Below are 14,290 nucleotides of genomic sequence, written 5' to 3'. Positions count from 1 at the left end.
AAGAAAGAAAGAAAGAAGAGAAGGTACATGCGAGGAAGATGAAGAGAAAGAAGGTAAATGCGTGCGACAAAAACAAGAAAAAAGTAAGAGAAGAAGACGCGAGGAACGTGGTGGAGGCAAGGAAAGAGGAATGAGTGGGTAGGGGTGGAAAGCAAAGACGGTTAATTTACCGCTACCGCTGTTCTTTTCGCGTTGGAATGGACTCGACTTGGTTTCGCTGACCGTGAACTTAGAATCCTCATGTCGAAGAGACGTAGGTCGCATTTATTCAATGTTTCTTTAAAGGTTCACAAAACAAAGAAGTTACTAAGCTTCTAAAAACAAGATAAATGTGAAGAGAAATAGAGCGGAAGAAGGGGAACATATAGCAAAAAGAAGATAGAAAAAGAGAGAACAATAAGGGATAAAGGCTTGACCTTACTCTATGTCTTACCTATATTCAATTTATTCTAAAAGAAAAATAATTTCTTGTATTATCTTGTAATTGTTTGAAAATGACAATGACGAAAAACATTATACGAACGTTTGTAAGTTGTCATTTAACATATTAGAAACGCTTTGATCGTATAGCTCGCTGATGTAAATGATAAAAACTAAGAAAGGAAACAGGTAAAGGTACGGAAGATATAGAGGCATACGCGCGTGTACGGAAGAAGGAATCGCGGTTGAAGTAGCAAGTGGAGGAAGTGGAGGCGACTCGGTCAGCATGTGCGTGGAACGAACGATAGGGGTGTGCTTCATGTTCGGGCTTCCTCGCAGCTACAGGTGCGTAATCGTTTGGAAAAGCTACGCGAGTTCACGCTCTGATAGCCGTCCGCCTGATAGAGGATAGAGTCTGAGCTCCGATTACTATATGCCTCTCGAATATCGACGACTGTCAACGCGTTCCAAGGATTAACATAAGGACGAAAGATAGAAAAACACGTAAAACACGTGAACGCAACAACGGAAGTGTCAAAATATTTTCTTGCGTAAGCCTGCCTCGATAAATCTTTCCGAGACCCGAAATCACTCCATCTTGGTCTTGGATACAACTCCGTGACACTATAAAAGAGCATCGAGTTACAAAAATGCAATTACGAATTGCAATTAGACTTTGGATCATGGAAGAATATAATCAAAGTTTAATCATAACAGAGAATGACCGTAACAACCCAACTAATAATAAGAACAAACGTTCCTTCATGCATTTTCATATTCGTATATTTTATTTCTGTTCGATCAATATTTTTTCTTTTTTCTTTGTTCTTCGATAGATACGACTCATCACTCATGTATTTTATCCTTTGGTCCAATCTCCCTTCTGATCGATCGCTTTTTGAAATTATCTCATTGTCTGTTGGCAATATCATTACATGATATGCTATGTTTATTTTGCTCTTTATCTATTTTCTACTTTTCTACGTCTCAGTATCTTTTAAATAGATAATACGCTCATAGTAATGCTCTATGCATAACGGATCGCGTAGGCGGATGCGGTATGGACGGGTAATCCGAACCGTAACACGTACACGTCTCGTAAGGTGGTCGGATAACATAAGGCGCGGTAAAACGAGCTCGATATCGCAGACCAGTGAGGGAGAAGAGGAATTCGTTGCGTTGCGTTAAACCAAAATAGGATTTAGCGCTTAGCGATTACTTAACGACCACTTCCACACGAGTGGCGCCGAGCGATGGCCCGAGGAGCGAGCACGACGTGTACGTGTGAAGAGTGTACACGTGAAGATGGATCGCATCTTCCTCGGGCGTGCGCGTTTCCCGCGCAGAACTCGGAACTATCCGTGCGTTCGTTCGAGAGATTGCCGCTGTTGCTGGGGCCCAGTCACGTCGTTGGTCGAGTCGAGAGAGAGAGAGAGAGAGAGACATCGTCGAGAGAAGAGAAAGAGAACAGAGAGGGAGAGAAAAGAAGAAATACGTGCGCTCTCTTCTTCTCTGATGGCATGCCGAAGCGAAGAACGAAAGAAGAAGAACGAAGAAATGCGAGATAAAGCGAGAGGAGCGGTATTATGTAATTTTTAACCGTCGCACCGAGTGACCGGCGGACCAGCGAGTAACATTGGATGAGAAACCGGCGTGTGGATTGTATCTCAAGCAACATAATAATTTAATTTATATATTTACGATTTATTTAATTTGCACACTTTTCTATTCGTAAGACAATAAATGTATGTGTTCAATTTCAGATTTCAGAAATTCCATTTCTTTCGCATTCAAAGATCGCATATGAATATTCTTCTTGTCCATTTCTATCAACGTAGATTAATTTTAATCGACTTAATCTCGATTTAACTTATTCTTTATCTTTTTTCATTCAATTACAAATTAGAAAAAGATAAAGAATAAATTAAATTAGGTTATTGTACGTTAATAAAAATGGACAACGATGCTTCGTAAAAAATATGGGTGGGTACGTGCGTGCGTGCGTGCGTGCGTGCGTGCGTGCGTGCGTGCGTGCGTGCGTGCGTGCGTGCGTGCGTGCGCGCGCGCGCGCGTGTGTGTGTGTGTGGATTTCCTTCAACCTGCCGAATAGAAATCCGGAGCTGGTCGCAATGTGTGTACAACAAACATTCAAGTATTTGATGCTTGCCGGAAGTGCGCAGGGGGTGGCTTCACTCTTATATTCACGTTCTCGATTCATAAAGGCGCAATACATCCGACGCAAAAACGTACATGACAGGTTCCATTATCTTGAGTCGGTGGAATCGGGAATGCGATTCGCACGATTGCGTATTCAATGCACTCGGCACATCCGCCGGTACGGAGTCTTTCTTCTTTTTTTTTTTTTACTTTCTTATAAGCACGGTATTATAATGAAGTCGTGAAGCAGAGCAGTCTCTTTTGCACGAGTTGTCCAAATAAAAGTTACGCTTAATTATTTTAAAAGTATATTTTATTATTTTATTCCAAGTTTCAATGTTAAATTTAACACTCACGATATACAAATACCTAGCTACACGATATACAATACCTACTCGAAATTAAGTATTTTCAAACAAGAGGACATTATTCTTTTATTTAAAAAAGAAAAACTAGTAAATAATTAAAAAAAAGATTGTCGTTAAAATTTAAAGAATTTCTCAATTTATATCCTCTACAATGTTCAAAGCTTCACAAATCACAAATTGATTAAATATCCGATAGCTTCTGTAACAATGCATTCAGAGACTTGGATCTTATCGAAGAAATTTTCTTTCCTTCATGTATTATTTCATATTCTCGTTCGCATATTTCACGTTCTCATGCGGCTACAAAGGAAATGACAAAATATGTAAACGAGTTGACGTCATCGTGCGTGTGTACACCAGGAATTATGCGCATATGGGTACGAATGCATGCACCATGCATCGAAGTTTGCCATCAAAATTGTCACGTCAGTAGTGACCGAGGACTAGCTCCACCCGACATGCCGACATCGACACTCTTTTCTTTCCGATGGGAAGATTCTTCCTGTAACACTCCGAGCAACCTCGTGGAATCTCAGCTGAGACTGCCCGAAGGCTCCGTTCTCAATTGGCTCTCACACATCGAAGAGAGCCGGTAGCCTTTTGTAAACTGCGTTCTCCCTACAAGGCGAATTTCGGTTATTCCGAGTCGGTCCCCGGTTCCAAAATGCTTCCGAAGGTAAAGGATTCATTGGTGAACTTGAAATATCAGTTACCTACGTCAAACTGCCATACCGCTAACTTGCTCTTTCTTCCCTCTTTACAAGTACAATAAGTAATGACTTTGGAATAATAAAACATATTGTAATTCAAAAAAAGAAACGAATCAGTTGAGTCGGTTTTCGATCAATATATAAAGTTCCAAAAAAATTATAATTCCAAAACTTGAAAAAACTAATGTAAATAGGATCAAGAAATATGATATTTTAAAATTCCACAATTTCAATTGAATAATTGATAGAATAAATGGAACGATTAATTATCAGATCTCAAATGCATCTCAAAATGCTATTAATAAAAAAATATAATATAAAATAACAAATATTAATTAAGTCAACGATAATTTGACTTCTCTAAAATTCAAAATTCGGGAACTTAAGTTACGCGAATATATATGAGCAGAGATCCACTCGTTCTCACGATGAGAAAGAGAAAAAGAGTACGTAGATATAAACGACATTGTATTGGGCGGGCAAAGGGCTCTTACACCCAACAACAAACAAGCCCGATACTGCTTCGATACTGAACGTTAAAAATCCGAATCTAGAGTCCGACATTAAACAAAATTTGAAAATAAATTTTTTTTTAAACTCAAGACAGAGCCGGGAAATATTTATCTATTTTTATTTCTAAGATAAAATTTAAAAGATATGTTTTTCATTTTATTATAATTTACTTATTTCATTCTTTATTTATATTCATATATTTATTTCCTCATTTTTAATTTTTTTCACAGCGATTTTAAATAACTTTCACTTGTTAAAATGAAAACATATTACTTAATCCATATACGAATAAATTTTCTATGTAAAAACAAACTTGATCTTTATCCATTAAATTTTTAAGATAAATTGCTATAATTGCTATATATGTATAGATATTTTCTATTTGTATCAATCTTATTATTCGTTTGCTTATTGTCATAGATATATAAATATGTTTATGTGCAGATTCAGAGCCTTTATAATCAGAATCTCTCCATAATAAACTAAATTATTTATATAATATTTGCATTGAAATCATAAATTAGAAATTTAGATTAATTATCGTATAAATGTGAAAATTGCAATGGTTGAATTCTGAAGAATCGCAAAGTTACGAATAAAATACATATCGTAAGCTGATGCATAATGGTAATTAACTGTCTAATTATCGTGAAAGAGAAAATGACCCCGGCGAACAGTGGGTGTATCCGTGTGTATTTAATCAACTCTCTAATCGAGAAAAATTTTCCGGCTAAGACAACGTTGATCGATACGATTCATCTGACATAATGACCCGACCGGCTCTCAGCGTGCCGTTTTCCCGCCAAAACATAATCAGCTGACATTCCTCACACACAGCTGACGAACCATTTAAACCGATTTAAAAACCTTCCAGGTAGGCCGACAACGACGGCGGTGGTTCTACCCTTGTCCTTCTTTTTCTTTTGCCGGTTTCTCCTTCGAAGAACGCACACATATACTTGATGCGTATGTATGATGTCTAGACGAACGACTGAAGGACTATATACAAGCAGGTAAGAAGCCTATAGACGGCAGTTACCAACTGGCAAAACCTCATCTCATGGTTCATCTTCCGTTGAGGTCGTCTTCCGAATAAGAGGCTCGTTTAAGGTCGTGGTAAAGAAACAGGAACAAGACAAACTTGGGAAAAGTTTCTCCTTTGTGAAAACCTCATTCCATTCCACACACACACACACACACACACACACACACACACACACACACACACACACACACACACACACACACACACACACACACACACACACACACACACACAGACGCAGCGAAAACCGAGCGGTCTCGGGAATCGGGGATGAAATATACAATTCCAGAAATTTTCGAAAGGAAAAGATTAGATTTTTCAATGAAAGTCTTCGCCTATCAAAAGGAATAATGATTCCGTTGTGATGTCGAGTTTTAGATTTTCTAAGTAACGGAAATGTTATTTTACAAGCAAAAACGCACGGAAACGAACTAACATTTATCATGTTTCAAAATAATTCAAATGATTCTGAGCACATCTTTTGATAACTTTTCGAATTTAGAGAAGACATACAGAGAGAAAAATCACTTTCTGTTTTTAAGAGACCATCATTTTTAAAAGATACATCTAAATGACAGCTTTTGTAAGAATTTAAAGTGGAATCTCGCACGATGCTAAGAACATAAATATACATAAACATCTAAAAAAAATATATATATACATACGCATCCATATGCATATTATTCGATCCTAGAAAGAAAAATGTGTTCACATTCTTCGGACTTTAACGTTATAGACAAATAACGTCAATTTGCTTGATGACAAAAGCTAATAATAAGAAAGCTTGGGAACTGGCGTATTTTATCAAAACTAAGAAATTCCATCCATTTTTTCTCGCGTAAAAAGTATTTAAAAGATTTGCTTAAAGTCTCGCGTATCGCTCGGATATCTCTCGGTTTACAATGGTATTAAATTTTCATGAAGAATTTTCAATGATATAGCGATCGCTCCATTTTTACAAGCGAATTAATCTTGAAAACATAAATAGGTTCCAACTAAAAATTTTAAGAAAACCACGAAGGAAAAGAAGGAAACGTCGAAATGTCGCAGATAAGTTTAGGATATGTCGCGAGAAACTAGATAGAGGAAAGTCAACGGGAAAGTCATTTCTCTAATTTCTTCATTTTTTATTTAAACCGATATTTTGAATTTATTGGGTATTACCTTTAACCCCATCAATATAGACAAACTAATCGGCTGTTGGGAGCGAATGTAAAAATGCTGAAAGTAGAAATGCAAAACGCGATGATAGAACCAATAACAAACCATACAAAACTAATAATGACAGGTACCACACAGAAAGCGGAAAAAGGGACAGCAAAGGGATGCACCACAGGCAGGTCCCTTTCCCTTTCTCCTTTTCTGTCGCTTCGACATAGGGTCCTTTGCACGACGGATCTCGCAAGGCACACAGGCACAGGCACAGGCACAGGCAAAGCGAGCAGGCGCGGTACGAATATTGCCGACGCACAGGTACCACAGAAAATGACCACTTCTACTCCCACGCCTACCTGAAAGCCATGATGTACCAAACTCGCGTCCGATCTACAGGATCGGTCACTTTGTTGAGAAAAGAGCGAAGACCGAAGCACGAGAAAGTGATGGGTGATTAAAGCCAGGGTGGGCAAAAAGGAGACAAGGAATAGGATCCGTCGAAAAATGCGCGGCAACTTTTGCGAGCTATCGCTATTTGGAGTAGCGCACTGCCATTCGATCCCGTCAGGAACGTGCGACGAAAAAAGTGCTTTTTTTTCACAGATTTCTTTTCGGATACCCCTGGGAATGTATTGTATTTGTATCGATAAAGGCGCGATCCTAATGCGGGGATTTCTCGGTTATAAAGAGATACAATAAAATTGGGCACTATGGAATCTGAGACACATTATTGAGCGCTCGTGTATCCACACGAGATGCCGCACGATGCCGTGCACCCTGTGCACCGCTGCCGTGGGTTGACTATCGTCTAAAGGCGGCACTTGAATTCTCTTTACATGCCAAAATACATACATAACTATTTCAATAAACGAACCGTTTGTTAACTGTAAATTAATTAATTAATTACATTTCTACCTTACCCTTCTAGAGTTCTATTGAAGACAGCAATCAGAGAGTTACGATTCAGAGTGTTTCTTTAAACATATATAACTTATGTATGTATATAATGCAGTAACGATTTAAAAAAATAAATAATAATAAAATTCAGATTACTTAAGTTTAATAAATCATTTGCACCGATCTAACTCTATTCTCCCTGTTTCAAACAATTTTGAAATATCTCAATAATATGTAACTACAGTTTTTCCATAGCGCAATCATCATCATGGTCATTGCACGTTTGCAAAGTCTCTACTCGTCGAAACTCGTAGAAATGGTAGAAAAAAAGAACTTAAAGTCTGTAAAACGAATGAAATCCGATAAGCGCCGAAGAGGGTGAACTTAAAAGACATAAAACAGACAGAGAGAGAAAAATGGGAAAAAGGACGAACGTTTGGTGTATCGATGGCGATCAGCTGAGGAAGAATCCCTGGGTACGAAACTGGTTCCCATACCGGAACGTCTTGGCGGGAAACGCCGGCCAATGGTGAGCGTCGCTCCTTGGAGTGCCGCTTTGGAATGCCGTTCGGCAAAGATATAACGACGTCTCTGGGAACGTGAACCGTGGAAGAGGAGCATTTGCATTCGATGCGAGATGCGTACCGTAAATTTGTTTCCCGCGCCGCGAGATACTGGCCCTGATATCCGGGAATATGTCCAACGAGAGATCGGTCTTCGACTCTCCGCGGATCATCGCGTTCTTTCGACATCGATTTTTCGTCCTCTTCTCTTTCGCAGCTTATCGACAACATCACGTCCGACAGTGACACGAGTGGTATAAAGATAACGAAGATAACGGCCAGAACGTAACGAACAGCGGTGGCTGACGAGAAAGAGGCAATTGGATCTCTTGGAGAGATCTAATTCAGCAGTTTATACGGGTTCACGTCGTGGATTAAATGGAAAAGACTGACTTGATAAGCTGGCTTTTCAATACTCGGTCTACTTGTTTTTATTAATGATTATATACTTTTAAAGATAATAGCGATAAAGAGAATAAGACAAATCAAAGTTGTACGTAAAAAATTTACATAAATATTTTTGCAGAATATAGCTCTTGATAGAAGATTATTCCAGTTTCTTCGGAACAAGCATCTTTATGAATGCTTTTGAAGTTGGTATCCTTGTAGTCTGTAACCATTCGTGGCCTGTAGCTACTCGTTTCTTCCCGCGCTTTTGAAAGAATAATATCACAAAGAAATAAGAGAGACGATTTCCTGAAAATTTTGAAACTCTTCTAGATTCTTACGTACATGTAAAAGGACTTCTCACGCGATATTAAACTTCATATTTTTTCGTCAAGTACTTTTTCGTAATTAATTGTTCCAATGGTAATATTGTTTCCAGTGATTGGTAATTGCTTGACAAATATTCCAAGTGGTATTCTTGACAAATAAGTAAAATCAGACTTGAAATTTTTTTTAATATAATAATCGTTTTAAGTAACAATTTCCATTTTAAAGGGCATCATTTGTATGTTGTAGATTTAAAAATAAAAGCACCTTGAAAAGCACAAAAATTTTTCTTTTTTATACGATAATGCAATGATAATGCAAATTAACAAACTATTTAGCTATAAAAAGTGATAAATCTTTTTCTTCGCATAAGTTTACATGTCAAATGAGTTTAATGATCATTTTTAATGCTTCAATTCATTTACTGATCTTCCTGTTTTTTTTTCTTTTCTGCTTGTTTAACCAATCCCATCGTTTTCATCGTCGGCACCTCGATCTTTTCTGATTTTCCTGATTAGCTTGTACGCAAACATTATTATCTATATCGCGAGTTTTCACGATAGATCTTCTTGGGAAGGGCGCAGTTCAAACATACTGGTTATCGTAATATTAAGATAAAGTTTAAAGTTTAAACTTTAATGCAGTCGACAAAAATGGCGCTCGTAGAATCACTTACTCCGATCGAGGACAATACAATGGTAATCCACATCGATAAAAAAGTCGATTGCGATATTTATATAACGATTAGCCATTAATTGATATACAGTCACTCAAGTTGATATCGATACTTTACATTCAAGTCAAGAAAAAGAAAAAATTATTTTATTATTTATATAATCTATTTTTGTGTGTTTTCTTTTTTGCTGCTTCTTGAATTGTTAATAAATATAATTAAAACTAGTCTCAATTCTAAAAAAAACTTTTTTGCTACATTATACTTGAGCGATAAAAACTATGAAGATTATTTTTTTTTGTACAAGTAATATATTTTTTAATTCGCAATCCAGCTCAGAAAAGAAGAGAAGATTGAGATAAACTTTTCTTTGTAAAGTTAAACGAAATAAATTAAAGTACAGTGACTATTTGACTTCCAGCACCTGACTATTAAAATTTCGACCGTTAGATTACATCTATTCGAATACTACGTCGTAGAACACGTTCTTCGTTGAAGTAGACTTTAGGTCGTATACTTCTCTTCATACCAAGATAAATAGAGGCGGTGAAGAACGTAAGAGAGGAGAAGGAAGATGGGACCAGTCGCGGGGGTAGATGAGGGGAGTAGATGACTGGAACCATCAAGAAAGGTTCTTAAAGAAACCAAGCATACCAAGAGAGGAAATAAATTCTCTGCCTGGCAACAAAGAAAACCGCTTTTCCACGTTCTTAATTACGATATCTCTTCACGTTCTTGAGTTAATATCCACGGTAGAATCACAAAGATGCTCGAACTTCTACGCAACAATTTTCTTATCCTGATAAACGATAAATCGCGTCAAATTTGACGAATAAATTAATTTTTATTATACTTTTATTATACTTTTTTTATTATACTTTGATATTTTTTATCGATTTTTTTCCGATATATAAGACGTAATAATCAACGTAATAATACTCTATATCTTAAACTGTGTATATGTTTTCGCGAACACGCAACGGTACGGTGATTACTTCACGAACTATGCACAAGGGATAAAAGGCGTGGGTGTGGTAATTCTCAAGGAATAACCGGCTCGTTTTACCCGTCAGCGTTTCAGATATCCCACGTTATTTTATACCCTTCGATTTTACGAAGAATCTAACACGTGTAATTAAATCTGTAGGACCACCCAAAAAATGTAAATTATACTTCGAGACACTGACATTTGTAAGCTGCAAATATTTAGAGCAAGGAAAACTTTAAAAAGTTCTACTTACAATGAGCAAATTTCGATAAGTATAATAGGAGAAATGATTTTTGGTCTCTTCTTTTTTTTTTAATAAAAATATTTCTCAATAATATCAGTTATAAATATTTATTTATATATCGGCTAAAATGCATTTATAATCAAAATAAAAAACTATTCTTTGAGAGAATATGTTATATTTATGATATTTAATTAAATTATAATACGATTAAAATTTAAATTTAACTTAAGCTTTGAAGACATAAAAAGAGAATCATTACTTTGGGCTCTCTCTCTCTCTCTCTCTCTCTCTCTCTCTCTCTCTCTCTCGAAGCGTTATAGTTACCAACACAATTATAAAAAAACTTTGATACGAGCAGTTTTCTTCATTTTGCCAAAGGGTATATCAGGAAAAACGTGTGTGATATCTCTAGATAATGTGATAAAGCAGAATGTTTCCTCTTTTATAGCGGGGATACATAAAACACCGGTAGGAGTGGGAGGTGACGACAAAGACGCCGTCATTTCCCTCCATTTTCGAATTAAAAAGAGATGTTGGAAGAGAGAGAGAGAGAGAGAGAGAGAGAGAGAGAGAGAGAGAGAGAGAGAGAGAGAGGGAGGGAGGGAGGGGAGGGGGGAGGATAAAGGAGGGAAATGCAGAGAGACCGTGAAGTTCGGGGCCTGTGTTTGAGATGGGATCCGAGCTTGGACTTAAGTCTGAGTAGATGTAGTATGGTAACGTACATATATATATCCACTATACGAGAATGGCGATACCAACATCGAAACGAGACCGCGTCTAAAGAGAGAAAGGCGTTCGGTGAGACGCGATGAATGAACCGCGAGCATGAATGGAGCTCTCGGTGGTGGTGTAACGAGTGGAAAAACGTAGGACCAATTCTCACGCAACTGACAAATAGAACACGTACAGAACGCGTTTCTATGAATTAATGGATGTGCGGCTATTCCTAATCGCGTTGAGAAACTGTTCACTTTGAAGCGCCGATCAAATATCATAGCACATTTCAAGAGTGTCGACACGGACGGCATATATATATATATATATATATATATATATATATATATATATATCGGAAAGAGGGTAAACTCCTAAAAGACAACGCGGCAGCTGTGACAATACTTTTGACTTGTGCAGGTTACAGCAAATAACGTCAACGTCGCAAACACTTGTCTCAATCGTTCTCTTTCTACTTCAAATTTTTACTTTAGTCTTTCTAATATCTTTATTCCATAATAGATCAATAATCTAGTTAAGAAAAGTCTCGACTTCATGTAGGAGAGTTGCAATTGAAATTAGAACTACGATTCCTAGATTATTTTATGTTGTTTAAATATAATCAATAAAAATCTTTTAAATTATATATCTATATTATCGCCTATATTAAATAAATTTTGTGTAATAAATGCAACAAATAATGTTTAAATAGTAATCGTAATTTTTTCATTAAGCTAATAAAATTCCATACATAATATTATTATATTGTACCGTTAAAAATATAAACCCTTTGAATGCTGAGAATAAATAAATATCTATCTATTTACTACACATACAGACAAAGATTATACGATTAAGGAGGATTTAGTTATATAATAAATCGATAATATGTACAATACTATAATTTTTCAATAAATATTTATTATTTATTTTTAATATATTATATAATGTATTTTTAATATATGATATAAAGACACATCATTTACTACTCAACTTCCAATCATGTTTTATTATTTTTATCAAAGAGTATCTTGTAAGTTTTTGTTATTAATTATTTATAAAAAAATTAATAACACAAAAATAATAATGTGCAGAATGACATTTACGGCTAAATATTTTTATATTATTATATTAAATATAATTTATTATATTATTATACTAAATATTTTAAAAAAATTTAAAAGTGAGCTGTATGTCGATTAAGAAGTAACTAAAGCTAAAACCTCCTTAATAGAGCGCAAATTAAAGTTGAAGTGGACTCACCCTTCATTTTTCTGATCGTTCACGCGACGAGAGGCACCGAGAATACCTAAAATCAAAGACAAAAAGATGTTAGAGCGTGATGATATTTCACAGCAGAGCATTGCCGAAATCTGGATCTTAGAAGAGAGAGTTTCAAGAGTCGAGAGCCGAAGGAGAAAGATCACAATAAAACTCACGCCTGTGTCTACGTGCGCGCACAAAAGACTGGACCGGTAACCGTGATTATCGTAGAGAACACATGTTCTCTTTCATAGGACCGCACATGGAGCCCGCATGCGCCTCCCCAATTCGCCAATCTCGCGAATCTTCTAACCGCATACAAGATGCGAACTGAAGGCGCGAATACCGGTCATCTTAAAGATGCCGCCATGAAATCACGCGCGATCATTCGTTCTCGCGGTCATTCGTTCGTTTATTTGGTTTCGCTTTCGTTCCAACAACAATTGGTCCTGCTGCCAAACGCTTCAGAAGCGAACGGGGAGATAATGGTCAAGAATTATCACCCGGTATTATTGTCGTTATTACTGTCGTAGAATCGCTACCATCATCTGCAATTCACTATTTTCGAATCTCGGCAATCTCAATGGAGTCAACTGCGCGACAAGTGCTCCTCAGGTATATTGAAATTCGAGAAATATGGCATACATAGGTCGCACGTGCGTGCCATGTGGCTCGAGAAATGTCATCTTACTTATGAGATAGTTTCTATTATTTCTATCATTGTTGGATAAATTGTTGCATAATAATTAATAGTGCGATAATCAAGAAGTAATTTACTTCTTACATATTTTACATTAAAAATTGTTAGAGATAAGAATTCTGATTTATCGAATGTATAGTATCTATGAGATATTTAATAACGCGGATTTGTTAATTTGACTATCGCTATTTCCACTCGCCGCGCAAAATGTACAAAATCATTCCTATCTCCCACATAATATAAGATACCAGTCTACCGTTAGACCGGAAGAATACGAGACGTGAAGGGACCGGTCGTTTAATCGTTTCATGTCGCACCAATGAAAAGACGAGGGATTCAATGTGTTCGAGCATCCTCAGTGAAGAAACAAGTTGGCGTGTAACAAATGTGTTTTATATATATATATATATATATATATATATATATATATATATATATATATTAGATTACAGGGTGTTCCGCGAAACTTGTGCCATCGCTCGTAAAAAAAAATAGATGAGATCGAGATGAACATAAAAATCCCATACCATTTTGTGATATTCGCGATAATAATCGAGATATTAATTATTAAAAATCATCGTATTAGCCCGGCAAGCGCGCGGTAAGATACTTCCGCCCGGCGATCATTGTTGATAGGCGCGTGAGGAATTGTTATTGTCAAATGGCAATAGTTATGCACGAGCCGTTTGAAGTAATCTTGAAGAATGAATAAAACGTATCTTTCACGAACGGCCACGATCAAAATCAAATTGGACATCGAACAGGCATGGATCAAATTAAAAAAAAGAAAGTATATGGAAATGAATCAAATATAAAAAGAATGAAATGTGAAATCTTAAAATAAGATTTCTATTAGATGGCAGATAAGAGCAGAACTAAAAAAAAAGCATTTTTCTCGTGTATATATATATATATATATATATATATATATACACCATAACACATTTCCGCAGGAAGTCGGAGGCATTAGCCGTGACACACACCCTCGCGTGTCTTACTTATTCACGTCGAAACATAGAGGATGAATTCACGCGAATTTCCAGGCAGGAATTTCCAAAATGTGTTTGAAATGGAAATCCTTGATCTTTGGAAAAGTCAACGTATTGTTGTTCTGAATGTTCCTTCGTTTCTCTCATAGCAATGTGCAATACCCTTTCTACTTAAAT

The 14,290-nt window shown here is 36.5% G+C and overlaps 1 protein-coding gene across 1 annotated transcript in view; it reads right to left on the bottom strand.

Annotated features, from left to right (window-relative positions):
* Positions 1 to 14,290, bottom strand: part of LOC105428961 (M-phase inducer phosphatase) — a 49,156-nt gene that overhangs the window by 21,115 nt on the left and 13,751 nt on the right. The window contains exon 3 of the mRNA XM_011641587.3: positions 12,425 to 12,470. Coding sequence (XP_011639889.2) covers positions 12,425 to 12,470 — 46 coding nt within the window. The remainder of the gene's footprint in view (positions 1 to 12,424; positions 12,471 to 14,290) is intronic.

Source organism: Pogonomyrmex barbatus, unplaced genomic scaffold (assembly GCF_055798465.1).
Source record: "Pogonomyrmex barbatus isolate J1 unplaced genomic scaffold, ASM5579846v1 scaffold9, whole genome shotgun sequence".
Classification (NCBI taxonomy): Eukaryota; Metazoa; Arthropoda; class Insecta; order Hymenoptera; family Formicidae; genus Pogonomyrmex; species Pogonomyrmex barbatus.
This window is presented reverse-complemented; position numbering and strand designations above follow the sequence as displayed.